Source organism: Pelobates fuscus, chromosome 10 (assembly GCF_036172605.1).
Source record: "Pelobates fuscus isolate aPelFus1 chromosome 10, aPelFus1.pri, whole genome shotgun sequence".
NCBI classification, from domain to species: Eukaryota; Metazoa; Chordata; class Amphibia; order Anura; family Pelobatidae; genus Pelobates; species Pelobates fuscus.
Window position 1 is genome coordinate 2,004,336 of NC_086326.1, and position 27,432 is coordinate 2,031,767.

The following is a 27,432-nucleotide window of genomic DNA, read 5'->3' on the forward strand; positions in this document are numbered from 1 at the left end:
CCAGCCACTGATATATACTGTGCTCCCCCATACTGCCAGCTACTGATATATACTGTGCTCCCCCATACTGCCAGCCACTGATATATACTGTGCTCCCCCATACTGCCAGCCACTGATATATACTGTGCTACCCCATACTGCCAGCCACTGATATATACTGTGCTCCCCCATACTGCCAGCTACTGATATATACTGTGCTCCCCCATACTGCCAGCCACTGATATATACTGTGCTCCCCCATACTGCCAGCCACTGATATATACTGTGCTCCCCCATACTGCCAGCCACTGATATATACTGCGCTCCCCCATACTGCCAGCCACTGATATATACTGTGCTACCCCATACTGCCAGGCACTGATATACACTGTGCTCCCCCATACTGCCAGCTACTGATATATACTGTGCTCCCACATACTGCCAACCACTGATATATACTGTGCTCCCACATACTGCCAGCCACTGATATATACTGCGCTCCCCCATACTGCCAGCCACTGATATATACTGCGCTCCCCCATACTGCCAGCCACTGATATATACTGTGCTCCCCCATACTGCCAACCACTGATATATACTGTGCTCCCCCATACTGCCAGCTACTGATATATACTGTGCTCCCCCATACTGCCAGCCACTGATATATACTGTGCTCCCCCATACTGCCAGCCACTGATATATACTGTGCTCCCCCATACTGCCAGCCACTGATATATACTGTGCTCCCCCATACTGCCAGCCACTGATATATACTGTGCTCCCCCATACTGCCAGCCACTGATATATACTGTGCTCCCCCATACTGCCAGCTACTGATATATACTGCGCTCCCCCATACTGCCAGCCACTGATATATACTGTGCTCCCCCATACTGCCAGCCACTGATATATACTGTGCTCCCCCTTACTGCCAGCCACTGATATATACTGTGCTCCCCCATACTGCCAGCCACTGATATATACTGCGCTCCCCCATACTGCCAGCCACTGATATATACTGTGCTCCCCCATACTGCCAGCCACTGATATATACTGTGCTCCCCCATACTGCCAGCCACTGATATATACTGTGCTCCCCCATACTGCCAGCCACTGATTTATACTGTGCTCCCCCATACTGCCAGCCACTGATATATACTGTGCTCCCCCATACTGCCAGCCACTGATATATACTGTGCTCCCCAATACTGCCAGCCACTGATATGTACTGTGCTACCCCATACTGCCAGGCACTGATATATACTGTGCTCCCACATACTGCCAGCCACTGATATATACTGCGCTCCCCCATACTGCCAGCCACTGATATATACTGTGCTCCCCCATACTGCCAGCCACTGATATATACTGTGCTCCCCCATACTGCCAGCCACTGATATATACTGCGCTCCCCCATACTGCCAGCTACTGATATATACTGTGCTCCCCCATACTGCCAGCCAATGATATATACTGCGCTCCCCCATACTGCCAGCCACTGATATATACTGTGCTCCCCAATACTGCCAGCCACTGATATATACTGCGCTCCCCCATACTGCCAGGCACTGATATATACTGCGCTCCCCCATACTGCCAGCCACTGATATATATACTGTGCTCCCCCATACTGCCAGCCACTGATATATACTGTGCTCCTCCATACTGCCAGCCACTGATATATACTGCGCTCCCCCATACTGCCAGCCACTGATATATACTGTGCTCCCCCATACTGCCAGCCACTGATATATACTGCGCTCCCCCATACTGCCAGCCACTGATATATACTGTGCTACCCCATACTGCCAGGCACTGATATACACTGTGCTCCCCCATACTGCCAGCTACTGATATATACTGTGCTCCCACATACTGCCAACCACTGATATATACTGTGCTCCCACATACTGCCAGCCACTGATATATACTGCGCTCCCCCATACTGCCAGCCACTGATATATACTGCGCTCCCCCATACTGCCAGCCACTGATATATACTGTGCTCCCCCATATTGCCAACCACTGATATATACTGTGCTCCCCCATACTGCCAGCTACTGATATATACTGTGCTCCCCCATACTGCCAGCCACTGATATATACTGTGCTCCCCAATACTGCCAGCCACTGATATATACTGTGCTCCCCCATACTGCCAGCTACTGATATATACTGCGCTCCCCCATACTGCCAGCCACTGATATATACTGTGCTCCCCAATACTGCCAGCCACTGATATATACTGTGCTCCCCCATACTGCCAGCTACTGATATATACTGCGCTCCCCCATACTGCCAGCCACTGATATATACTGTGCTCCTCCATACTGCCAGCCACTGATATATACTGTGCTCCCCCTTACTGCCAGCCACTGATATATACTGTGCTCCCCCATACTGCCAGCCACTGATATATACTGCGCTCCCCCATACTGCCAGCCACTGATATATACTGTGCTCCCCCATACTGCCAGCCACTGATATATACTGTGCTCCCCCATACTGCCAGCCACTGATATATACTGTGCTCCCCCATACTGCCAGCTACTGATATATACTGTGCTCCCCCATACTGCCAGCCACTGATATATACTGTGCTCCCCCATACTGCCAGCCACTGATATATACTGTGCTCCCCCATACTGCCAGCCACTGATATACACTGTGCTCCCCCATACTGCCAGCTACTGATATATACTGTGCTCCCCCATACTGCCAGCCACTGATATATACAATAATTACACCGGCAGGATTAGGGGAAAAACGACAATAATTACACCGGCAGGATTAGGGGAAAAAACGACAATAATTACACCTGCAGGATTAGGGGAAAAAACGACAATAATTACACCGGCAGGATTAGGGGAAAAAACGACAATAATTACACCTGCAGGGTTAAGGGTAATGGGAGTTTGCACCCAGACCACTCCAATGGGCGGACTGGTCTAGGTGCCTGGAGTGTCTCTTTAAGCATCTCAGCTCAAAACCAACAGCATTAAATGTTCTCTCAGGACCTTCCCTGGCTAAAAACTGGTACACGGCGAGGCTGGCTTTTGTGGTATGAAAAAACACGAGTTTGATTTAAGTGAAGAATAACAGAAATTATAGATGCTTCTCTAAAACTCCAGCGAGACTCTGGCGCAGGACGGAATCTGCTTCCAAACTACTATTTTCAGAGAATGGAATCCTGGGAATTCGTGTGATTGGGCTAACTGGAACAGAGTGCAATCCATAGCACTGTGAGATTGAGCTCTCTGCCTCCCCTTTACCCCGCTATACGGAGAGCTGACATCATCAGACACAAATATGACATCATTGATCACGCGCCATGTTCAGGTGCTGTGTCACACATGCAAAAGGAAGTGCAAAAAAATATATATAAAATCAAGATGGGGAGACTAGGGATAGCTTTCTAGCCTCCTTCTCCCCGATGTGTGCTCATATTGAGGATATTTAGTGATTGGTCACTTGCTTTCTGGTTCTGGTGGGGATGTATTCCAGCCTCTCACTGTGACCTCGCTGCCATTTTATGACCAACTAAATTCTCTATCCCCGCGGCTGTCCTCTTTACTATGACTGCAGATACAATGTATAGAATATTCAGCTCACATGCTGCATCTTATTATATGTATTCTGATTTTACAATATGCAATCGTCCATTTCCTTGCCAATTCTCCATATTTCTCCGTTTAGTGAATACATGTATTGTGTGCTGTTCCTCAAGCAAAACATTTGCTGTTTATTCGTGTCATACAAAAACCACGGCCAGAACTGCTCCAGATTTACATCATAAAATGACTTAATTCCTTGATTTCTGTCCAAACCAAAAGGCGATAAAATTCTTCCCAGGATCACTGACCTCTATGAACTGCTGAAGCTGACTGACGTTAGCAAAGTTTACATTTAATTTATACAAAAATTAACAGGTTTTTCAATCATGTCCACTCTGCTGTTATTGTTGAACTGCAACCCTCATGACGGGTTAAGACAAGTCACACAGCCAATTACCCAAAAGATGCACATGTCACAGGAGAAGGAATGGGGGTGCTACTAGGGCAATAACTCCCCCCTCCCCCCCCCCCCCCCCATTTTAACTTTCACCATAAAACACTTCAATCGTCACTTCCCAATCTGGAATCGTCTGCACAAGCCAACGAGGAGGCGCCCCTTCATTCTGTCTTGTTTTGTTTTCGCTAATTTAAGATATCTTGTCTTATTATGCTACCTGCATGACCAGAGTAGCAACAAACTCAATCACTTGGAGGGGGTTCTAAAAATAAGACAATCTAGCCTCTCTCGATGTGTGTAAAATCTTCAATGGTTAAGATTTTCAAGGTATTGTGAAGGTAGAATAGATTTTTTGGAGGAAGTTAGAAACGAGAAAAAAAACTAGATTTTGATGCCAATGGCCAATCAGGATCTGGAACTTCACGTGTTGAGCTAATTAGCATTGATCATTCCACTGAGCACGGAAAGCAAACTGCAGTGTGCCAACTGTTTGTTAATGGAAAATGCCCAACGTGTCCGCAGGAAGTCTGGTCACATTTCAAAAAGTTTATTGGATTTTTTTATAGAAATAAAATCTCTGAATAGATTTAAAACGTAAAGTGCTCTATGAAGGGGCAAAGAAAAGTCAAATGAAAGTGATAATATTTTGTGCCACACCAAATTTTATCAAGGGGAATGAACCCGTGGAAAAGTGGTCGTTTTGGTACGAATATTGGAAACAAGGATTTCCAAGGTGATATTCCTACGTTTTCTGTACTGTTAGAATTCAACATATATATAATCCTTTCTCCTGTACCCCACATTATTCAATCCGAAGTGGTCTCCAACCAGCTCTCCATTCCACCCGAGCAGATTGGTTGTTTTTCAAGTTCCCACGTTCTTGTAGACGGTCTCACAGGATAACTGAAGTGAGTCCAACCATGAAAGATGGCAGCCTGTAGCACAGGATCCATCTGGAAGACTGGCTCAAGATGTACAAACAGTAGCAATTATTTTTATATAGGACCCTCTCTGCGCCGTCAATCTAAACAGACCTCTGTTATTATTGACATTTAGAATGAATACATTCCTACACATGCAATTCTCTATATTCACAAGATATATATCTCAAATATCAGAGGAAACCTACACAAATATCTCACCTGTACATGGTGGGAAAGTCTTTAATAATCGCTATTAATAGCTATTTTTATCTATCCAGTCATTTTATGTCTACGAGTGAACAGATTTAGCAGATATTATTCATAAAAAAACGTGACATTCTTCAAAACACCTGATTTTGAAAAAAAACTCCCTTTCACAGTGCGACATAAAAGGCCAGAAAATGAAGGTATATTATAACGTGATGTAAAGCAATTATAGGACAAAATATTATTGTGTAAAAATTAACATAATATTATATTGCTATGAATAAATATGTGCTTTGAATTTACTACAAACTCTGAATACTGAACCACAATGTTTGTATTCTTCAAAGCTTCCTATGTAGGGCCCTTATTGCAAACCTCATCAGGTCTTATTATAAACCGAGTTTGAACTCCCTGGGGCACTGACACTAGGCTCATAAACTCTCACTTGGCACATGCAGTGTCTTCATCACACACACGTAGTAAAAAATGCAAAACAATAACAGAATTCTGTACGTCATACTATCTACAGCGCCCAAGAATTCCTGCATCTACTGTGTACATTGCGTGTTAAACCACGTAACTCCTTTACGGTTACCAGGTACAGAGACATTATCACACAAGTAACTCTGCATTACTATTACTAACATTGATAACATTTACCGACCCTGGGCCTGTCAGAAGTCCATTGCTGGTTAAACAGGAGTTGTATTCATTTCTATACACATTTGCAGAAAACACACAATTTACATTAATTGGTTTCTTCGCACTCGAGAGCAGCCTCATTTCTTCTATACTAAATATTGCAAGTTTGTATGAAAAACATCATATAGATATCATTCATGTGGCCGACATAATACTGAAATTGGCCTATCAAAGTGACATGAAGAATGGGTCCCGATGATCAGAAACGGATAGATTTACTGCATTGGATGATCAGTCCTTATTTGTACAAAATGCATCAAATGTTAATTATCCTGCATGTTATGTAGGAGATGATATCACATAGTTATCAAACCCTTTTCAGATCGCCTGCTATCGGTATAAACTGATCTCAATTCACATTAAAAAGCAATAAACCCTTTAACAACCTGACGCAGATAGGGTTTTAATAATAAAATACCATAAAAACCTTTAACAGTGATACATATTATATCTAACAGCTAAAGTAGGCTGCCTGTACCAGCACACTGTCACTGGGGCTGCTTCGAAACATTCCTGATATTCTAGGAACAGTCTGCGTATAATAATACCCCATGTGTCAAATCTCCAAAATCTGCTCACATTGCAGGTACAACAGGGACCCCTGGAGAGGCTGGCATCAATGCAGTGGCGTAGGGGCCTCCATGGTGGCACTGCACATACACAGTAGCGACTACAAGCAATGACGAAATCAATATAGACAAATGACCCAAAGGAATAAAATGGCATTGATACCATTCACCCTGGGTCGCTGGTTGAATATTTTAAAGGGTTAAACAAACAAATGCGTAGCTGGCAATGACAATGGCCCCAATTCTTATCCCCATTGGCATTTTTTGTTTTATCTCTGAATGATTATATTGTAGCTGTCAGACCCCAGGAGGATCCAGCAGATAGGGCCATACAATCAGCATCCAAGCTCAGAATCAGAGAGGATGCAGGAATCAGCATTGTATGCATGGTTACACTCAGAGTACCCACATCAACACTGGGCAGATGTGAAGAATTCAACCTATAAACACACTGGCAGCATTAGCTCCATTTAACCCTTTGCAGCCTATTCTCTTGCAATGCTCTGGGACACACAGGGTTAACAGATGGTATATAGAAGGAAGGGGTGCCCATATTAGTAGGAAGAGACAGGTGCAGAGTAAATAATGGCTTTTAGAAATTCCACACAGAAATTCACAATTTGCCATCTATTCTTTTCCTCCCTGCAGGTTATATTTGGGATGAAGGCTGTAATGTGTCCACAGCTTGCAGAGCAGAGAGCATGTCTGTCTGTCTCTGTGTGTGTCTGTCTGTCTGTGTGTGTCTGTCTGTCTGTCTGTGTGTGTGTGTGTGTGTATAAATGTGTCTGTCTGTCTCTCTCTGTGTTTGTGTGTGTGTCTGTCTGTCTGTCTGTCTGTGTGTGTGTGTCTGTGTATATAAATGTGTTTGTGTGTGTCTGTGTATATAAATGTGTTTGTGTGTGTATGTGTGTGTCTGTCTGTGTGTGTCTGTCTGTGTCTGTGTGTGTGTGTGTGTCTGTGTATATAAATGTGTTTGTGTGTGTGTGTCTGTCTCTGTGTGTGTGTGTGTGTGTGTGTGTGTGTGTCTGTGTGTATGTGTGCATCCTCTGCCATCACACATGCATTGACACAATGATGCCAGGCATTGCATGGACACTATGTATCTGTGGGCACAGGCTGGGGTTGACAGGGGGTAGATGGGTGAGCTAGTGCCCTTGCTGCCTCCCCTCCCTCCTCCCGAATTTGCCCTCCTGCCCGGTCTCTTACCTTCCCTGGCTTTCAGAAGAACCGTATTAGCCACAATGTTTTCCAGCTCCATTGAAAGGTTGTGTTACAAGGTATCACTGCAGCAGCTCCGGGGGCGGCACAAGGAGCAGCAGGGGAAGGAGGGGGGAGCAGGGGAGGGAGGGGGAACAAGGAGGGAGGGGAGCAGGCAGAGGAGGAGGGGAGCACAGGGGAGATATGCTCAACATACACATTCTATGGAGGAAGGAGGTTGGGGGGCGGGGGGCAGTAGAATTATGGGGATTGAAGGTAAAGGTGTGCTGGAGAGATATAAGGACGGGGGGGGCAAACTGCAATAATTCACAAAGAGGGGTGATGGAGAAATAGGGACAATCATCGGGGAGGCCATGGGGCTAATCTAAATCTTAAACATAATACAGAAACTCAGCAAGAGCAGGGGTTATATTAAGGAAATAACTGTATGGGGAGCAGTGAGTGACAGCAGGGGTTATATTAAGGAAATAACTGTATGGGGAGCAGTGAGTGACAGCAGGGGTTATATTAAGGAAATAACTGTATGGGGAGCAGTGAGTGACAGCAGGGGTTACATTAAGGATATAACTGTATGGAGAGCAGTGAGTGACAGCAGGGGTTACATTAAGGAAATAACTGTATGGGGAGCAGTGAGTGACAGCAGGGGTTACATTAAGGAAATAACTGTATGGGGAGCAGTGAGTGACAGCAGGGGTTACATTAAGGATATAACTGTATGGAGAGCAGTGAGTGACAGCAGGGGTTATATTAAGGAAATAACTGTATGGGGAGCAGTGAGTGACAGCAGGGGTTATATTAAGGAAATAACTGTATGGGGAGCAGTGAGTGACAGCAGGGGTTATATTAAGGAAATAACTGTATGGGGAGCAGTGAGTGACAGCAGGGGTTATATTAAGGAAATAACTGTATGGGGAGCAGTGAGTGACAGCAGGGGTTACATTAAGGAAATAACTGTATGGGGAGCAGTGAGTGATAGCAGGGGTTATATTAAGGAAATAACTGTATGGGGAGCAGTGAGTGACAGCAGGGGTTATATTAAGGAAATAACTGTATGGGGAGCAGTGAGTGACAGCAGGGGTTATATTAAGGAAATAACTGTATGGGGAGCAGTGAGTGACAGCAGGGGTTATATTAAGGAAATAACTGTATGGGGAGCAGTGAGTGACAGCAGGGGTTATATTAAGGAAATAACTGTATGGGGAGCAGTGAGTGACAGCAGGGGTTATATTAAGGAAATAACTGTATGGGGAGCAGTGAGTGACAGCAGGGGTTATATTAAGGAAATAACTGTATGGGGAGCAGTGAGTGACAGCAGGGGTTACATTAAGGAAATAACTGTATGGGGAGCAGTGAGTGACAGCAGGGGTTATATTAAGGAAATAACTGTATGGGGAGCAGTGAGTGACAGCAGGGGTTATATTAAGGAAATAACTGTATGGGGAGCAGTGAGTGACAGCAGGGGTTATATTAAGGAAATAACTGTATGGGGAGCAGTGAGTGACAGCAGGGGTTATATTAAGGAAATAACTGTATGGGGAGCAGTGAGTGACAGCAGGGGTTATATTAAGGAAATAACTGTATGGGGAGCAGTGAGTGACAGCAGGGGTTACATTAAGGAAATAACTGTATGGGGAGCAGTGAGTGACAGCAGGGGTTATATTAAGGAAATAACTGTATGGGGAGCAGTGAGTGACAGCAGGGGTTATATTAAGGAAATAACTGTATGGGGAGCAGTGAGTGACAGCAGGGGTTACATTAAGGAAATAACTGTATGGGGAGCAGTGAGTGACAGCAGGGGTTATATTAAGGAAATAACTGTATGGGGAGCAGTGAGTGACAGCAGGGGTTACATTAAGGAAATAACTGTATGGGGAGCAGTGAGTGACAGCAGGGGTTATAGTGAGGAAATAACTGTATGGGGAGCAGTGAGTGACAGCAGGGGTTATATTAAGGAAATAACTGTATGGGGAGCAGTGAGTGACAGCAGGGGTTATATTAAGGAAATAACTGTATGTGGAGCAGTGAGTGACAGCAGGGGTTATATTAAGGAAATAACTGTATGGGGAGCAGTGAGTGACAGCAGGGGTTATATTAAGGAAATAACAGTATGGGGAGCAGTGAGTGACAGCAGGGGTTACATTAAGGAAATAACTGTATGGGGAGCAGTGAGTGACAGCAGGGGTTATATTAAGGAAATAACTGTATGGGGAGCAGTGAGTGACAGCAGGGGTTATATTAAGGAAATAACTGTATGGGGAGCAGTGAGTGACAGCAGGGGTTATATTAAGGAAATAACTGTATGGGGAGCAGTGAGTGACAGCAGGGGTTACATTAAGGAAATAACTGTATGGGGAGCAGTGAGTGACAGCAGGGGTTATATTAAGGAAATAACTGTATGGGGAGCAGTGAGTGACAGCAGGGGTTATATTAAGGAAATAACTGTATGGGGAGCAGTGAGTGACAGCAGGGGTTACATTAAGGAAATAACTGTATGGGGAGCAGTGAATGACAGCAGGGGTTATATTAAGGAAATAACTGTATGGGGAGCAGTGAGTGACAGCAGGGGTTACATTAAGGAAATAACTGTATGGGGAGCAGTGAGTGACAGCAGGGGTTATAGTGAGGAAATAACTGTATGGGGAGCAGTGAGTGACAGCAGGGGTTATATTAAGGAAATAACTGTATGGGGAGCAGTGAGTGACAGCAGGGGTTACATTAAGGAAATAACTGTATGGGGAGCAGTGAGTGACAGCAGGGGTTATATTAAGGAAATAACTGTATGGGGAGCAGTGAGTGACAGCAGGGGTTACATTAAGGATATAACTGTATGGGGAGCAGTGAGTGACAGCAGGGGTTACATTAAGGAAATAACTGTATGGGGAGCAGTGAGTGACAGCAGGGGTTATATTAAGGAAATAACTGTATGGGGAGCAGTGAGTGACAGCAGGGGTTATATTAAGGAAATAACTGTATGGGGAGCAGTGAGTGACAGCAGGGGTTATATTAAGGAAATAACTGTATGGGGAGCAGTGAGTGACAGCAGGGGTTACATTAAGGATATAACTGTATGGGGAGCAGTGAGTGACAGCAGGGGTTATATTAAGGAAATACCTGTATGGGGAGCAGTGAGTGACAGCAGGGGTTACATTAAGGAAATAACTGTATGGGGAGCAGTGAGTGACAGCAGGGGTTACATTAAGGATATAACTGTATGGGGAGCAGTGAGTGACAGCAGGGGTTACATTAAGGAAATAACTGTATGGGGAGCAGTGAGTGACAGCAGGGGTTATATTAAGGAAATAACTGTATGGGGAGCAGTGAGTGACAGCAGGGGTTATATTAAGGAAATAACTGTATGGGGAGCAGTGAGTGACAGCAGGGGTTATATTAAGGAAATAACTGTATGGGGAGCAGTGAGTGACAGCAGGGGTTACATTAAGGATATAACTGTATGGGGAGCAGTGAGTGACAGCAGGGGTTATATTAAGGAAATACCTGTATGGGGAGCAGTGAGTGACAGCAGGGGTTACATTAAGGAAATAACTGTATGGGGAGCAGTGAGTGACAGCAGGGGTTACATTAAGGAAATAACTGTATGGGGAGCAGTGAGTGACAGCAGGGGTTATATTAAGGAAATAACTGTATGGGGAGCAGTGAGTGACAGCAGGGGTTATATTAAGGAAATAACTGTATGGGGAGCAGTGAGTGACAGCAGGGGTTATATTAAGGAAATAACTGTATGGGGAGCAGTGAGTGACAGCAGGGGTTATAGTAAGGAAATAACTGTATAGGGAGCAGTGAGTGACAGCAGGGGTTACATTAAGGAAATAACTGTATGGGGAGCAGTGAGTGACAGCAGGGGTTACATTAAGGAAATAACTGTATGGGGAGCAGTGAGTGACAGCAGGGGTTACATTAAGGAAATAACTGTATGGAGAGCAGTGAGTGACAGCAGGGGTTACATTAAGGAAATAACTGTATGGGGAGCAGTGAGTGACAGCAGGGGTTATACTGAGGAAATAACTGTATAGGGAGCAGTGAGTGACAGCAGGAGTTATATTAAGGAAATAACTGTATGGGGAGCAGTGAGTGACAGCAGGGGTTATATTAAGGAAATAACAGTATGGGGAGCAGTGAGTGACAGCAGGGGTTACATTAAGGATATAACTGTATAGGGAGCAGTGAGTGACAGCAGGGGTTACATTAAAGAAATAACTGTATGGGGAGCAGTGAGTGACAGCAGGGGTTATATTAAGGAAATAACTGTATGGGGAGCAGTGAGTGACAGCAGGGGTTATATTAAGGAAATAACTGTATGTGGAGCAGTGAGTGACAGCAGGGGTTACATTAAGGAAATAACTGTATGGGGAGCAGTGAGTGACAGCAGGGGTTATATTAAGGAAATAACTGTATGGGGAGCAGTGAGTGACAGCAGGGGTTATATTAAGGAAATAACTGTATGGGGAGCAGTGAGTGACAGCAGGGGTTATACTGAGGAAATAACTGTATGGGGAGCAGTGAGTGACAGCAGGGGTTACATTAAGGAAATAACTGTATGGGGAGCAGTGAGTGACAGCAGGGGTTATACTGAGGAAATAACTGTATGGGGAGCAGTGAGTGACAGCAGGGGTTACATTAAGGAAATAACTGTATGGGGAGCAGTGAGTGACAGCAGGGGTTACATTAAGGAAATAACTGTATGGGGAGCAGTGAGTGACAGCAGGGGTTATATTAAGGAAATAACTGTATGGGGAGCAGTGAGTGACAGCAGGGGTTATATTAAGGAAATAACTGTATGGGGAGCAGTGAGTGACAGCAGGGGTTACATTAAGGATATAACTGTATGGAGAGCAGTGAGTGACAGCAGGGGTTACATTAAGGAAATAACTGTATGGGGAGCAGTGAGTGACAGCAGGGGTTACATTAAGGATATAACTGTATGGGGAGCAGTGAGTGACAGCAGGGGTTACATTAAGGAAATAACTGTATGGGGAGCAGTAAGTGACAGCAGGGGTTATATTAAGGAAAAAACTGTATGGGGAGCAGTGAGTGACAGCAGGGGTTACATTAAGGAAATAACTGTATGGGGAGCAGTGAGTGACAGCAGGGGTTATATTAAGGAAAAAACTGTATGGGGAGCAGTGAGTGACAGCAGGGGTTACATTAAGGAAATAACTGTATGGGGAGCAGTGAGTGACAGCAGGGGTTATATTAAGGAAAAAACTGTATGGGGAGCAGTGAGTGACAGCAGGGGTTATAGTAAGGAAATAACTGTATGGGGAGCAGTGAGTGACAGCAGGGGTTATATTAAAGAAATAACTGTATGGGGAGCAGTGAGTGACAGCAGGGGTTACATTAAGGAAATAACTGTATGGGGAGCAGTGAGTGACAGCAGGGGTTACATTAAGGATATAACTGTATGGGGAGCAGTGAGTGAGAGCAGGGGTTACATTAAGGAAATAACTGTATGGGGAGCAGTGAGTGACAGCAGGGGTTATATTAAGGAAAAAACTGTATGGGGAGCAGTGAGTGACAGCAGGGGTTATACTGAGGAAATAACTGTATGGGGAGCAGTGAGTGACAGCAGGGGTTATATTAAGGAAATAACTGTTTGGGGAGCAGTGAGTGACAGCAGGGGTTATAGTAAGGAAATAACTGTATGGGGAGCAGTGAGTGACAGCAGGGGTTATACTGAGGAAATAACTGTATGGGGAGCAGTGAGTGACAGCAGGGGTTATATTAAGGAAATAACTGTATGGGGAGCAGTGAGTGACAGCAGGGGTTACATTAAGGAAATAACTGTATGGGGAGCAGTGAGTGACAGCAGGGGTTATATTAAGGAAATAACTGTATGGGGAGCAGTGAGTGACAGCAGGGGTTATATTAAGGAAATAACTGTATGGGGAGCAGTGAGTGACAGCAGGGGTTATATTAAGGAAAAAACTGTATTGGGAGCAGTGAGTGACAGCAGGGGTTATAGTAAGGAAATAACTGTATGGGGAGCAGTGAGTGACAGCAGGGGTTATACTAAGGAAATAACTGTATGGGGAGCAGTGAGTGACAGCAGGGGTTATATTAAGGAAATAACTGTATGGGGAGCAGTGAGTGACAGCAGGGGTTACATTAAGGAAATAACTGTATGGGGAGCAGTGAGTGACAGCAGGGGTTATATTAAGGAAATAACTGTATGGGGAGCAGTGAGTGACAGCAGGGGTTATAGTAAGGAAATAACTGTATGGGGAGCAGTGAGTGACAGCAGGGGTTATATTAAGGAAATAACTGTATGGGAGCAGTGAGTGGCAGCAGGGGTTATATTAAGGAAATAACTGTATGGGAGCAGTGAGTGACAGCAGGGGTTATAGTGAGGAAATAACTGTATGGGGAGCAGTGAGTGACAGCAGGGGTTATATTAAGGAACTAACAGCATGGGGAGCAGTGAGTGACAGCAGGGGTTATATTAAGGAACTAACAGCATGGGGAGCAGTGAGTGACAGCAGGGGTTATATTAAGGAACTAACAGCATGGGGAGCAGTGAGTGACAGCAGGGGTTATATTAAGGAAATAACTGTATGGGGAGCAGTGAGTGACAGCAGGGGTTATAGTGAGGAAATAACTGTATGGGGAGCAGTGAGTGACAGCAGGGGTTATATTAAGGAACTAACAGCATGGGGAGCAGTGAGTGACAGCAGGGGTTATATTAAGGAACTAACAGCATGGGGAGCAGTGAGTGACAGCAGGGGTTATATTAAGGAACTAACAGTATGGGGAGCAGTGAGTGACAGCAGGGGTTATATTAAGGAACTAACAGTATGGGGAGCAGTGAGTGACAGCATGGGTTATATTAAGGAAATAACTGTATGGGGAGCAGTGAGTGTGTCAGGGTACCTGACGTCTCTACCTCTGAGAGAGGTAGAGACTTAGAAGTTTATCCGTCCAGAAGGGCTGTTTCCTCCGTTCCTCGCGGTCCTTCCGGTCATTTACACGCCGGCCGCGAGGGATCCACTTCCTTTTGTAACACGACGCCCAGCAGTCGACGTCATGACGCCAACCCGGACCGACCTGTCACTCAATTGTCTGGAGACTAATCAGGACTCGTCGGAGGCGTGTCTACTCTCCTGAGCCAGGGTATTTAACAGTGCTTCTTCCATTTGCTCATTGCCCTGTCGTGGTTCTAGCCTGTCTAGTCACCCAGCGCTCTTGTATTCCAGTTATCCTTTTGGTTCCGACCCGGCTTGTTTGTTTTACTCTGCTTATCTCTGTTACCCTTTGACTCGGCTTGTTCCTCGCTTACCTGTCTTCTCGTTCCCTCGACCTCGGCTTACCTTTGACCATTCTCTATATCTCCGTACGTTAGTCCGGCCATTCTAAGGTCCGGTATACGTACTTTTCTACTGTCTGTACTCTGCGTGTTGGATCCCTGTCCCGATCCTGACATTACGACAGGGCCAATGGATCCTGCAAGTACAAACAGTCAGCTTGGTCCTTCCGATCCTAGGTTTGAAGCCATGGAACACAGAATGGATCAGATGGTCCTAGCACTACAGGCGTTATTATCTCGTGCTAATAACCCACCAGAGGAGACGCGTACTACTTCTATTTCCCCTGTGAGTTCAGGCCTAGAGGTAGCCACTGTAGGTGCCTCTTCCCGCATTACCCCACCAGTACGTTATGGTGGTTCACCTGAGAAGTGTCGTGGTTTTTTAAACCAGATCAGTATCCACTTTGAATTACAACCTCGCTCCTATCCTACAGATAGGGCGAAGGTTGGATTTATTATCACCTTACTCATTGAGAGAGCTCTGAGATGGGCCAACCCATTATGGGAGAATGATAACCCGTTAGTATATAATTATAATGCCTTTGTAGCTGCCTTTAGAAGAACTTTTGACCCTCCTGGTAGAAAGGTCAATGCAGCTAGATTACTTTTGCGCCTGAGACAAGAGAACCGAACACTTGTGGATTATGCACTAGAGTTCAGGTCTTTGGCGGCAGAAGTTAAGTGGAATGAGCAGGCTTATATAGATGTATTTTTGAACGGGCTATCAGATGTAATCCTTGACGAGGTTGCTACTAGAGAGCTTCCTGAAAATTTGGAGGATTTAATTTCGTTCATATCCCGTATAGATGAGCGTTTAAGAGAGAGATAGAACACTCGAGAGAGGAACTTTAGACCTTCCTTTAAATTAGCTCCCGCATTTCAAAGTCCTGATTCCACTACCTCACTGTTTCCTGAACCTATGCAGAAAGGCAATACTCGCCTCTCAGAAGAGGAAAGACAGTACAGGAGAAGGGAGGGATTGTGTATGTATTGTGGAGTCAGAGGTCACTTACGCCTGAATTGTCCTAATCGCTCGGGAAACGCCCGCACCTAAGTTTCTCTAGAGGACAGGCCTTGGGTGTTTCTATTTTGTCCTCTACTCATAACTATAAAGATCACAGGCTTCTGCTACCAGTTTCTTTAACTTGGGAGAAGGGAGTATTAAAGACCATGGCTTTGATAGATTCCGGAGCTGCTGAGAATTTTATCGACCAGGCCTTTGCTACTAAACACACTATCCCATCCCAGTTAAGGGATACACCCTTGGCCGTTGAGGCCATAGATGGTAGACCTTTACTTGAGCCTGTTATCTTTCGTGAAACCATACCCGTTAACTTAACTGTTGGTATCTTACACGAGGAAAACTTATCGCTTATGCTTATTTCGTCCCCTTCTGTTCCCATAGTCCTGGGTTACCCATGGTTAAAGAGACATAACCCTATTATTGATTGGGAGTTAGGGGAGATACTCTCATGGGGCCAGGGTTGCCAGGAGAGGTGTTTACGGAGGGTTTCTCCATTGGGTATAATTAACACACCAGGTAGTTCTACCCAGTCTACAGATTTACAGATACCGCCTCAGTACCTGGATTTAAAAGCAGTATTCGACAAAAAGAATGCTGATACTCTACCTCCACACAGGACTTTTGACTGTAAAATTAATCTGCTACCTGGTACCATGCCTCCGAGGGGTAATGTATATCCTCTATCCACCAAAGAGAATTCAGTTCTAGAGGAATATATTCGGGAGAATCTAGACAAAGGATTCATTAGGAGATCTTCTTCTCCTGCCGGGTCTGGTTTTTTTTTTTGTTAAAAAGAAGGATGGTTCCCTAAGACCTTGCATTGATTACCGAGGTTTGAATAAAATAACCATCAGAAACGCCTATCCGATCCCCTTGATTACCGAGCTGTTTGATCGCCTAAAGGGCTCTAAAATTTTCACCAAGTTGGATCTCAGAGGGGCATATAACTTAGTGAGAATCCAGCAAGGACACGAGTGGATGACAGCGTTCAATACCCGTTATGGGCATTATGAATACACGGTCATGCCTTTTGGTCTTTGTAACGCACCGGCAGTATTTCAGGATTTGATTAATGAAGTTCTCAGGGAATTTCAACATGATTGTGTTATTGTGTACCTGGACGACATACTTATACACTCTAGAGAGATTGAGACCCACCACAGACAAGTCAGAAAGGTATTACACAAACTTCTTCAACATGGGTTATACTGCAAATTGGAGAAATGTAGTTTTGACCAGTCTCAGATAGACTTTCTTGGTTACGTGATTTCTGGGGAAGGCTTTAAGATGGATCCCGACAAACTCCAGTCTATTTTAGATTGGCCATTGCCTAAGGGACTCAAGGCTATTCAGAGGTTTATTGGTTTCTCCAATTATTATAGGCGCTTTATTAAGGGATACTCTTCTATTATTGCGCCTATTACCAATATGACCAGACAGGGGGCTGACACTAAGACTTGGTCTACTGAAGCTCTCGTTGCTTTCAAGACTCTCAAAGAACTTTTTGCCTCTGCTCCAATTTTAGTCCACCCTGATACGACACTGCCGTTCCTACTCGAGGTCGATGCCTCTGAGACAGGCGTAGGTGCTGTTCTGTCACAAAGGTTGGGGGTGGACAAACCACTACACCCTTGTGTTTTTTTTTCCAAGAAACTGTCTGGCCCTGAGAGCAGATATGACATCGGTGATAGGGAATTATTAGCGGTCATTATGGCTTTAAAGGAGTGGAGACATTTATTGGAGGGGACCTTACATCCTGTTACCATTTTAACGGATCACAAGAACTTGTCCTATATTGGGGAGGCCAAGCGACTGTCCGCCAGACAAGCTCATTGGTCCTTATTCCTGACCCACTTCAATTATGTACTTACTTATAGACCTGGTTCTAAGAACTCCAAAGCCGATGCTTTGTCCCGCCAATATGAACCTTCTACTATATCTGAACCTGTTCTTTCCTCTATAGTTCCGAAATGCAACATTATCGCTAACACGAATCTCAGGATTCACTCTCCGTTACTTGCCGAGATCTTAAAGCTGCAACATCTAGCCCCTAAACAGACTCCCGGGGGTCGACATTTCGTTCCTCCTGCTCTTCAACTGGAACTGTTACAATGTTTCCACAACAGCAAGGTGGCTGGACATCCTGGCATTCGCAAGACGTGCGCTTTGATCTCGAAAGACTTCTGGTGGCCTGCTTTACGTAGGGATATCAAAGATTTCATCGGTGCGTGTGAGGTTTGTACTAAGACCAAGCAACCTCATACGCTTCCATGTGGATTCCTGCATCCCTTAGAGGTTCCAGAAAAGCCCTGGTCCTGCTTGGCTATGGACTTTTTTGTCGATTTACCTATATCTAAAAAACAGACTGTTATCCTCACCGTGGTTGACAGATTCACCAAGATGGCTCACTTCGTTCCCCTGCCTAAACTTCCATCTTCTCCCGAGTTGGCAGAGATATTCGCAAGGGAGATTTTTCGTTTACATGGGATACCCTCCCAAATTGTATCTGACAGAGGTTCCCAATTTGTTTCTCGTTTTTGGAGATCCTTCTGCTCTCAACTGGGTATCAAATTGAATTTCTCTTCCGCCTATCATCCTCAGTCTAACGGAGCTGCTGAACGCACCAGCCAAAAGATTGAACAATATTTACGTTGTTTTGTTTCCGAACACCAGGACGATTGGGTCGGTTTGATTCCTTGGGCGGAGTTCGCGCACAACAATCTCGTTTGTGATTCTACTCATTCAAGCCCCTTCTTCATGAATTATGGCTTTCATCCATCCATTCTTCCCTCGGTTTCTCCTTCCCAAGGGGTACCGTCGGTTGATGTTCATGTTGCCAATTTGAGGAAGTTGTGGGATCAGACTCGACAAATTCTTCTGCACAATTCTATGCTGGTTAAGAAACACGCTGATAAACGTAGAAGGTCGGCTCCGGTTTTTGTTCCAGGCGATAGAGTATGGTTAAGCGCTAGAAACATTCGTTTAAAAGTGCCTTCCATGAAGTTCGCTCCTCGTTATATTGGACCTTACAGGGTTCTGACTAGAATTAACCCAGTTGCGTATCGTCTAGCCCTCCCATCTGCCTTACGCATCCCTAACTCCTTTCATGTTTCATTGCTGAAACCGCTAGTCTGCAACAGATTTTCCTCCACGGTATCCTCTCCTCGCTCTGTTCAGGTGGAGGGTCAGGAGGAGTATGAGGTCAACTCTATCATCGATTCTCGAATATCCCGGGGGAGAGTACAATATCTGGTCGACTGGAAAGGATATGGTCCTGAGGAGAGGAGTTGGGTACCTCAAGAGGATGTTCATGCTCCTCGCCTCCGCAGGGCGTTTCACTCCCGCTTTCCATCTCGTCCCGGTTCCTTCCGCCCGGTGGGCGTATCTGAGAGGGGGGGTACTGTCAGGGTACCTGAAGTCTCTACCTCTGAGAGAGGTAGAGACTTAGAAGTTTATCCGTCCAGAAGGGCTGTTTCCTCCGTTCCTCGCGGTCCTTCCGGTCATTTACACGCCGGCCGCGAGGGATCCACTTCCTTTTGTAACACGACGCCCAGCAGTCGACGTCATGACGCCAACCCGGACCGACCTGTCACTCAATTGTCTGGAGACTAATCAGGACTCGTCGGAGGCGTGTCTACTCTCCTGAGCCAGGGTATTTAACAGTGCTTCTTCCATTTGCTCATTGCCCTGTCGTGGTTCTAGCCTGTCTAGTCACCCAGCGCTCTTGTATTCCAGTTATCCTTTTGGTTCCGACCCGGCTTGTTTGTTTTACTCTGCTTATCTCTGTTACCCTTTGACTCGGCTTGTTCCTCGCTTACCTGTCTTCTCGTTCCCTCGACCTCGGCTTGCCTTTGACCATTCTCTATATCTCCGTACGTTAGTCCGGCCATTCAAAGGTCCGGTATACGTACCTTTCTACTGTCTGTACTCTGCGTGTTGGATCCCTGTCCCGATCCTGACAGAGTGACAGCAGGGGTTATATTAAGGAACTAACAGTATGGGGAGCAGTGAGTGACAGCAGGGGTTATATTAAGTAAATAACTGTATGGGGAGCAGTGAGTGACAGCAGGGGTTACATTAATGAAATAACTGTATGGGGAGCAGTGAGTGACAGCAGGGGTTATATTAAGGAAATAACTGTATGGGAGCAGTGAGTGACAGCAGGGGTTATAGTGAGGAAATAACTGTATGGGGAGCAGTGAGTGACAGCAGGGGTTATATTAAGGAACTAACAGCATGGGGAGCAGTGAGTGACAGCAGGGGTTATATTAAGGAACTAACAGCATGGGGAGCAGTGAGTGACAGCAGGAGTTATATTAAGGAAATAACTGTATGGGGAGCAGTGAGTGACAGCAGGGGTTATATTAAGGAAATAACTGTATGGGGAGCAGTGAGTGACAGCAGGGGTTATATTAAGGAAATAACTGTATGGGGAGCAGTGAGTCACAGCAGCGGTTACATTGAGGAAATAACTGTATGGGGAGCAGTGAGTGACAGCAGGGGTTATATTAAGGAAATAACTGTATGGGGAGCAGTGAGTGACAGCAGGGGTTATATTAAGGAAATAACTGTATGGGGAGCAGTGAGTGAGAGCAGGCGTTATATTAAGGAAATAACTGTATGGGGAGCAGTGAGTGACAGCAGGGGTTATATTAAGGAAATAACTGTATGGGGAGCAGTGAGTGACAGCAGGGGTTATATTAAGGAAATAACTGTATGGGGAGCAGTGAGTGACAGCAGGGGTTATAGTGAGGAAATAACTATATGGGAAACAGTGAGTGACAGCAGGGGTTACATTAAGGAAATAACTGTATGGGGAGCAGTGAGTAACAGCGGCGGTTACATTAAGGAAATAACAGTATGGGGAGCAGTGAGTGACAGCAGGGGTTATATTAAGGAAATAACTGTATGGGGAGCAGTGAGTGACAGCAGGGGTTAAATTAAGGAAATAACTGTATGGGGAGCAGTGAGTGACAGCAGGGTTTACATTAAGGAAATAACAGTATGGGGAGCAGTGAGTTACAGCAGGGGTTAAATTAAGGAAATAACTGTATGGGGAGCAGTGAGTGACAGCAGGGGTTATATTAAGGAAATAACTGTATGGGGAGCAGTGAGTGACAGCAGGGGTTACATTAAGGAAATGACTGTATGGGGAGCAGTGAGTGACAGCAGGGGTTACATTAAGGAAATAACTGTATGGGGAGCAGTGAGTGACAGCAGGGGTTATAGTGAGGAAATAACTGTATGGGGAGCAGTGAGTGACAGCAGGGGTTATATTAAGGAAATAACTGTATGGGGAGCAGTGAGTGACAGCAGGGGTTATATTAAGGAAATAACTGTATGGGGAGCAGTGAGTGACAGCAGGGGTTATATTAAGGAAATAACTGTATGGGGAGCAGTGAGTGACAGCAGGGGTTATATTGAGGAAATAACTGTATGGGGAGCAGTGAGTGACAGCAGGGGTTATATTGAGGAAATAACTGTATGGGGAGCAGTGAGTGACAGCAGGCGTTACATTAAGGAAATAACTGTATGGGGAGCAGTGAGTGACAGCAGGGGTTAAATTAAGGAAATAACTGTATGGGGAGCAGTGAGTGACAGCAGGGGTTATATTAAGGAAATAACTGTATGGGGAGCAGTGAGTGACAGCAGGGGTTATATTAAGGAAATAACTGTGTGGGGAGCAGTGAGTGACAGCAGGGGTTATATTAAGGAAATAACTGTATGGGGAGCAGTGAGTGACAGCAGGGGTTATATTAAGGAAATAACTGTATGGGGAGCAGTGAGTGACAGCAGGGGTTATATTAAGGAAATAACTGTATGGGGAGCAGTGAGTGACAGCAGGGGTTATATTAAGGAAATAACTGTATGGGGAGCAGTGAGTGACAGCAGGGGTTATATTAAGGAAATAACTGTATGGGGAGCAGTGAGTGACAGCAGAGGTTATATTAAGGAAATAACAGTATGGGGAGCAGTGAGTGACAGCAGGGGTTATATTAAGGAAATAACTGTATGGGGAGCAGTGAGTGACAGCAGGGGTTATATTGAGGAAATAACAGTATGGGGAGCAGTGAGTGACAGCAGGGGTTATATTGAGGAAATAACTGTATGGGGAGCAGTGAGTGACAGCAGGGGTTATATTGAGGAAATAACTGTATGGGGAGCAGTGAGTGACAGCAGGGATTACATTGAGGAAATAACTGTATGGGGAGCAGTGAGTGACAGCAGGGGTTACATTGAGGAAATAACTGTATGGGGAGCAGTGAGTGACAGCAGGGGTTATATTAAGGAAATAACTGTATGGGGAGCAGTGAGTGACAGCAGGGGTTAAATTAAGGAAATAACTGTATGGGGAGCAGTGAGTGACAGCAGGGGTTATATTAAGGAAATAACTGTTTGGGGAGCAGTGAGTGACAGCAGGGGTTATATTAAGGAAATAACTGTATAGGGAGCAGTGAGTGACAGCAGGGGTTACATTAAAGAAATAACTGTATGGGGAGCAGTGAGTGACAGCAGGGGTTATATTAAGCAAATAACTGTATGGGGAGCAGTGAGTGACAGCAGGGGTTATAGTAAGGAAATAACTGTATGGGGAGCAGTGAGTGACAGCAGGGGTTATATTAAGGAAATAACTGTATGGGGAGCAGTGAGTGACAGCAGGGGTTATAGTAAGGAAATAACTGTATGGGGAGCAGTGAGTGACAGCAGGGGTTATATTAAGGAAATAACTGTATGGGGAGCAGTGAGTGACAGCAGGGGTTATATTAAGGAAATAACTGTATGGGGAGCAGTAAGTGAGAGTAGAGGTTATATTAAGGAAACAACTGTATGGGGAGAAGTTAGTGACAGCAGGGGTTATATTAAGGAAATAACTGTATCGGGAGCAGTGAATGACAGCAGGGGTTATATTAAGGAAATAACTGTATGGGGAGCAGTGAGTGACAGCAGGAGTTATACTGAGGAAATAACCGTATGGGGAGCAGTGAGTTAGGGCAGGGGTTATACTGAGGAAAAAACACTGTGGGGAGCAATGAGTGTGAGCAGGGGTTATATAAAGGAAGTAACTGTGTGGGGAGCAGTGAGTGAGAGCAGGGGTTATATTAAGGAAATAACTGTATGGGGAGCAATGAGTGACAGCAGGGGTCATGCTGATAAAATAACTGGATAGGGAGCAGTAAGTGACAGCAGGGATTATACTGAGGAAATAACTGTAAAAGAAGCAGTGAGTGAGAGCAGGAGTTATATTAAGGAAATAACTGTATGGGGAGCAATGAGTGAGAGCAGGGGTTATATTAAGGAAATAACTGTATGGGGAGCAATGAGTGACAGCAGGGGTCATGCTGATAAAATAACTGGATAGGGAGCAGTAAGTGACAGCAGGGATTATACTGAGGAAATAACTGTAAAAGAAGCAGTGAGTGACAGCAGGGGTTATATTAAGGAAATAACTGTATGGGGAGCAGTGAGTGACAGGAGGCGTTATACTGAGATAATAACTGTATGGGGTGCAGTGAGTGACAGCAGGAGTTACATTAAGGAAATAACTGTATGGGGAGTATTAAGTGAGAGTAGGGGTTATACTGAGGAAATAACTGTATAGGGAGCAGTGAGTGAGAGCAGGGGTTATACTGAGGAAATAACTGTATGGGGAGTAGTGAGTGACAGCAGAGGTTATATTAAGGAAATAACTGTATGGGGAGTAGTGAATGAGAGCAGGAGTTATACTGTGGAAATAACTGTATGGGGAGCAGTGAGTTAGAGCAGGGGTTATTGTAAGGAAATAACTGTATGGGGAGCAGTGAGTGACAGCAGGGGTTACATTAAGGAAATAACTGTATGGGGAGCAGTGAGTGACAGCAGGAGTTATACTGAGGAAATAACCGTATGGGGAGCAGTGAGTTAGGGCAGGGGTTATACTGAGGAAAAAACACTGTGGGGAGCAATGAGTGTGAGCAGGGGTTATATAAAGGAAGTAACTGTGTGGGGAGCAGTGAGTGAGAGCAGGGGTTATAATAAGGAAATAACTGTATGGGGAGCAATGAGTGACAGCAGGGGTCATGCTGATAAAATAACTGGATAGGGAGCAGTAAGTGACAGCAGGGATTATACTGAGGAAATAACTGTAAAAGAAGCAGTGAGTGAGAGCAGGAGTTATATTAAGGAAATAACTTTATGGGGAGCAATGAGTGAGAGAGAGCAGGGGTTATATTAAGGAAATAACTGTATGGGGAGCAGTGAGTGACAGGAGGCGTTATACTGAGATAATAACTGTATGGGGTGCAGTGAGTGACAGGAGGCGTTATACTGAGATAATAACTGTATGGGGAGCAGTGAGTGACAGGAGGCGTTATACTGAGATAATAACTGTATGGGGTGCAGTGAGTGACAGCAGGAGTTACATTAAGGAAATAACTGTATGGGGAGTATTAAGTGAGAGTAGGGGTTATACTGAGGAAATAACTGTATAGGGAGCAGTGAGTGAGAGCAGGGGTTATACTGAGGAAATAACTGTATGGGGAGTAGTGAGTGACAGCAGGGGTTATATTAAGGAAATAACTGTATGGGGAGTAGTGAATGAGAGCAGGAGTTATACTGTGGAAATAACTGTATGGGGAGCAGTGAGTTAGAGCAGGGGTTATTGTAAGGAAATAACTGTATGGGGAGCAGTGAGTGACAGCAGGGGTTACATTAAGGAAATAACTGTATGGGGAGCAGTGAGTGACAGCAGGGGTTACATTAAGGAAATAACTGTATGGGGAGCAGTGAGTGACAGCAGGGGTTATATTAAGGAAATAACTGTATGGGGAGTAGTGAATGAGAGCAGGGGTTATTGTAAGGAAATAACTGTATGGGGAGCAGTGAGTGACAGCAGGGGTTACATTAAGGAAATAACTGTATGGGGAGCAGTGAGTGACAGCAGGGGTTACATTAAGGAAATAACTGTATGGGGAGCAGTGAGTGACAGCAGGGGTTATATTAAGGAAATAACTGTATGGGGAGCAGTGAGTGAGAGCAGGCGTTATATTAAGGAAATCGCTGTATAGGGAGCAGTGAGTGAGAGCAGGGGTTATACTGAGGAAACAACTGTATGGGGAGCAGTAAGTGAGAGCAGGGGTTATACTGGGGAAATAACCCCCCAGGAATCCACAGTCTTCTCCCCGTTCAAACTGGTGTTTGGCCGGCGAATTAGAGGACCCCTAGACCAGGTTAGGGAATGGAAGCACTGGGAGGGAGCTTGGAGACAGGAAGGGACCCCATCATCCCATATGTACTGGAGTTTAGAGACCATCTGGAGGAACTCACCCACCTGGTGCAGGAGAACCTCCAGGCAGCTCAGGGGAGCCAGCGCTTGTGGTATGATAATGGGGCCAGAAGCCGTAACTTTCAAGTCTGGCAGAAAGTTTTGGTTTTGGTATGTAATCGGCTCCTGCCTGGTACTGGAGTCCGACGCCTGTTTCATGTTAACATGCTGAAGCCCTACTAGGAGCGGACAGAGGATCTGGCTGATATATGCGCCCCAGCCTCGGGAGATGATGAGAATCTTCCCCTGCCTGACCACCTGGAGGATGGAGCTCAGGCAGGATCCATAGAGGAGGTCCATTTAAGAGACCGGCTAACCCCAGGTGCAGCCGATGCTGGCTGCCAAGCAGGAGACGTTCACCAATCTCCCTGGGGTTACCGCTCTGGCCACCAACAGGGTGGAGACCCCAGACCAGCAAACACTGCGGTAAAGCCTGTACCAAATCTCAGAGGCAGTATGGGAAAAAATGAGAAGGGAGATCCAGGAGATGCTCCACCTAGGGGTCAAGAGCCCTTGGATCTTCCCGGTAGTGCTGGTCCCCAAACGTGACAGGACCACCTGGTTCTGTGTGAACTAACGGAGGATCAATGCCTACCCCATGCCTCGCATTGACGACCTGTTAGATAAAATGGCCCAGGGCAGATACCTCACCACCATAGATCTATGCAAGGGGTATTGGCAAATACCCCTCGCAGCAGAGGCAATCCACAAGTCAGCTTGTACCAGTTTTGGGTAATGCCATCTGGGATGAAGAATGCCCCAGTCACCTTCCAGAGGATGGTGGACCGGCTGCTAGAGGGCCTCCAGGTGTATTTTATATTGTATTCTCAATTATTTACATATGTTAAATAGAGGATCTCTTACTAACTATATAACATTATGGCTAAGATATCTGTATGGTTATCCCTGCTAAGTTCTATGCTTTAAGACATTATAGAGGTAAATAAGGGAACCGCCCACGGTTACACCTGTGCCTACCTGGATGATATCGCCATATTTAGCGATACCTGGGAGGAACATCTAGCCCACGTTGGAACTGTGCTGGATAGAATCAGGGAGGCAGGGTTGAAACTGAAACCGAGCAAGTGTCACCTCGGGATTACCGAGGTGCAGTACCTGGGGCACCGGGTGGGTGGGGGGCACAGAAACCTGAACAGACCAAGGTAAAGGCAGTAACTAGTTGGCCCTGCCCCTGAAACCAAAGCCCAGGTGCTGGCTTTCTTAGGAACTGCCGGATATTACAGAAAGTTTGACCCCAACTACAGCGCCATAGCTAAACCTCTCACTGACCTAACCTGCAAAAATCTATCCCGACAAGTAGCCAGACCCCAAAGTGTGAGCAGGCATTCCAAGCCCTCAAGGACGCCCTGGTAAATGCCCCTGTACTAGCCGCTTCTAATTCCAGTAGACGTTTTCTCGTCCACACAGATGCCTCCATGTTCGGATTGTGAGCCGTACTGAGCCAGGTCGGGGACGATGGCAGAGAACACCTCGTGGCTTACCTCAGCAGGAAGCTATTACCCAGGGAGGTGACCTACGCTGCCATCGAAAAGGAGTGCCTGGCGGAGGTGTGAGCCCTCAAAAAACTACAGCCCTATTTGTATGGACAATTTACCCTGCTCACATTTCACAACCCATTGGTATGGCTTAACCGGGTCTCTGGGGACAATGCCAGGCTGTTACGGTGGAGTCTGGCCCTACAACCGTATGACTTTACCATCTAGTACAGACCCAGAATGCAAAATGGCAATGCAGGCGAGCTGTCCAGGCAGACCGCCCTGGACAAGTGATGCGTGGGTGCTTCCCCCGGACATCAGCAGGTCAACCCGTTAGAACCTGCCCGCGGATGCCGGCCAGTAGTTAAGGGGGAGCTGTGTAGCGGAACCCCCGCTAAACTGCCCCGGTTACCCTGCAATGTGTGTTACTGTCCTGACGTCCCTTTTGTGTGTTTTCCCTATCTTGACCCTGTGTTTCCTTTGTTGTGTTTGTAAAACTACCGCCACGAATGGGACTCCGTTCACCTCCCGAACAGGGACCACCACGAAATCCCATTTAGAATGTGGTTTTAGAACGTTCGCACCTCATAATGAGGTGTCAAAACCGCAAGGGAAGCCTTGGCACATGCCTACCCTGGGTGGCAGCCCTTCGTTAGACGCCATCCACGGGGAGCATTCGCGGGT

General features: G+C 45.8%; 1 protein-coding gene across 1 annotated transcript in view; it reads right to left on the reverse strand.

Annotated features, from left to right (window-relative positions):
- GRK5 (G protein-coupled receptor kinase 5) overlaps window positions 1-7,697 on the reverse strand; it is a 165,517-nt gene extending 157,820 nt beyond the window's left edge. The window contains exon 1 of the mRNA XM_063434236.1: window positions 7,598-7,697. Coding sequence (XP_063290306.1) covers window positions 7,598-7,649 — 52 coding nt within the window. The 5' untranslated portion in view covers window positions 7,650-7,697. The remainder of the gene's footprint in view (window positions 1-7,597) is intronic.
- Between the last annotated feature and the right edge of the window lie 19,735 nt (window positions 7,698-27,432).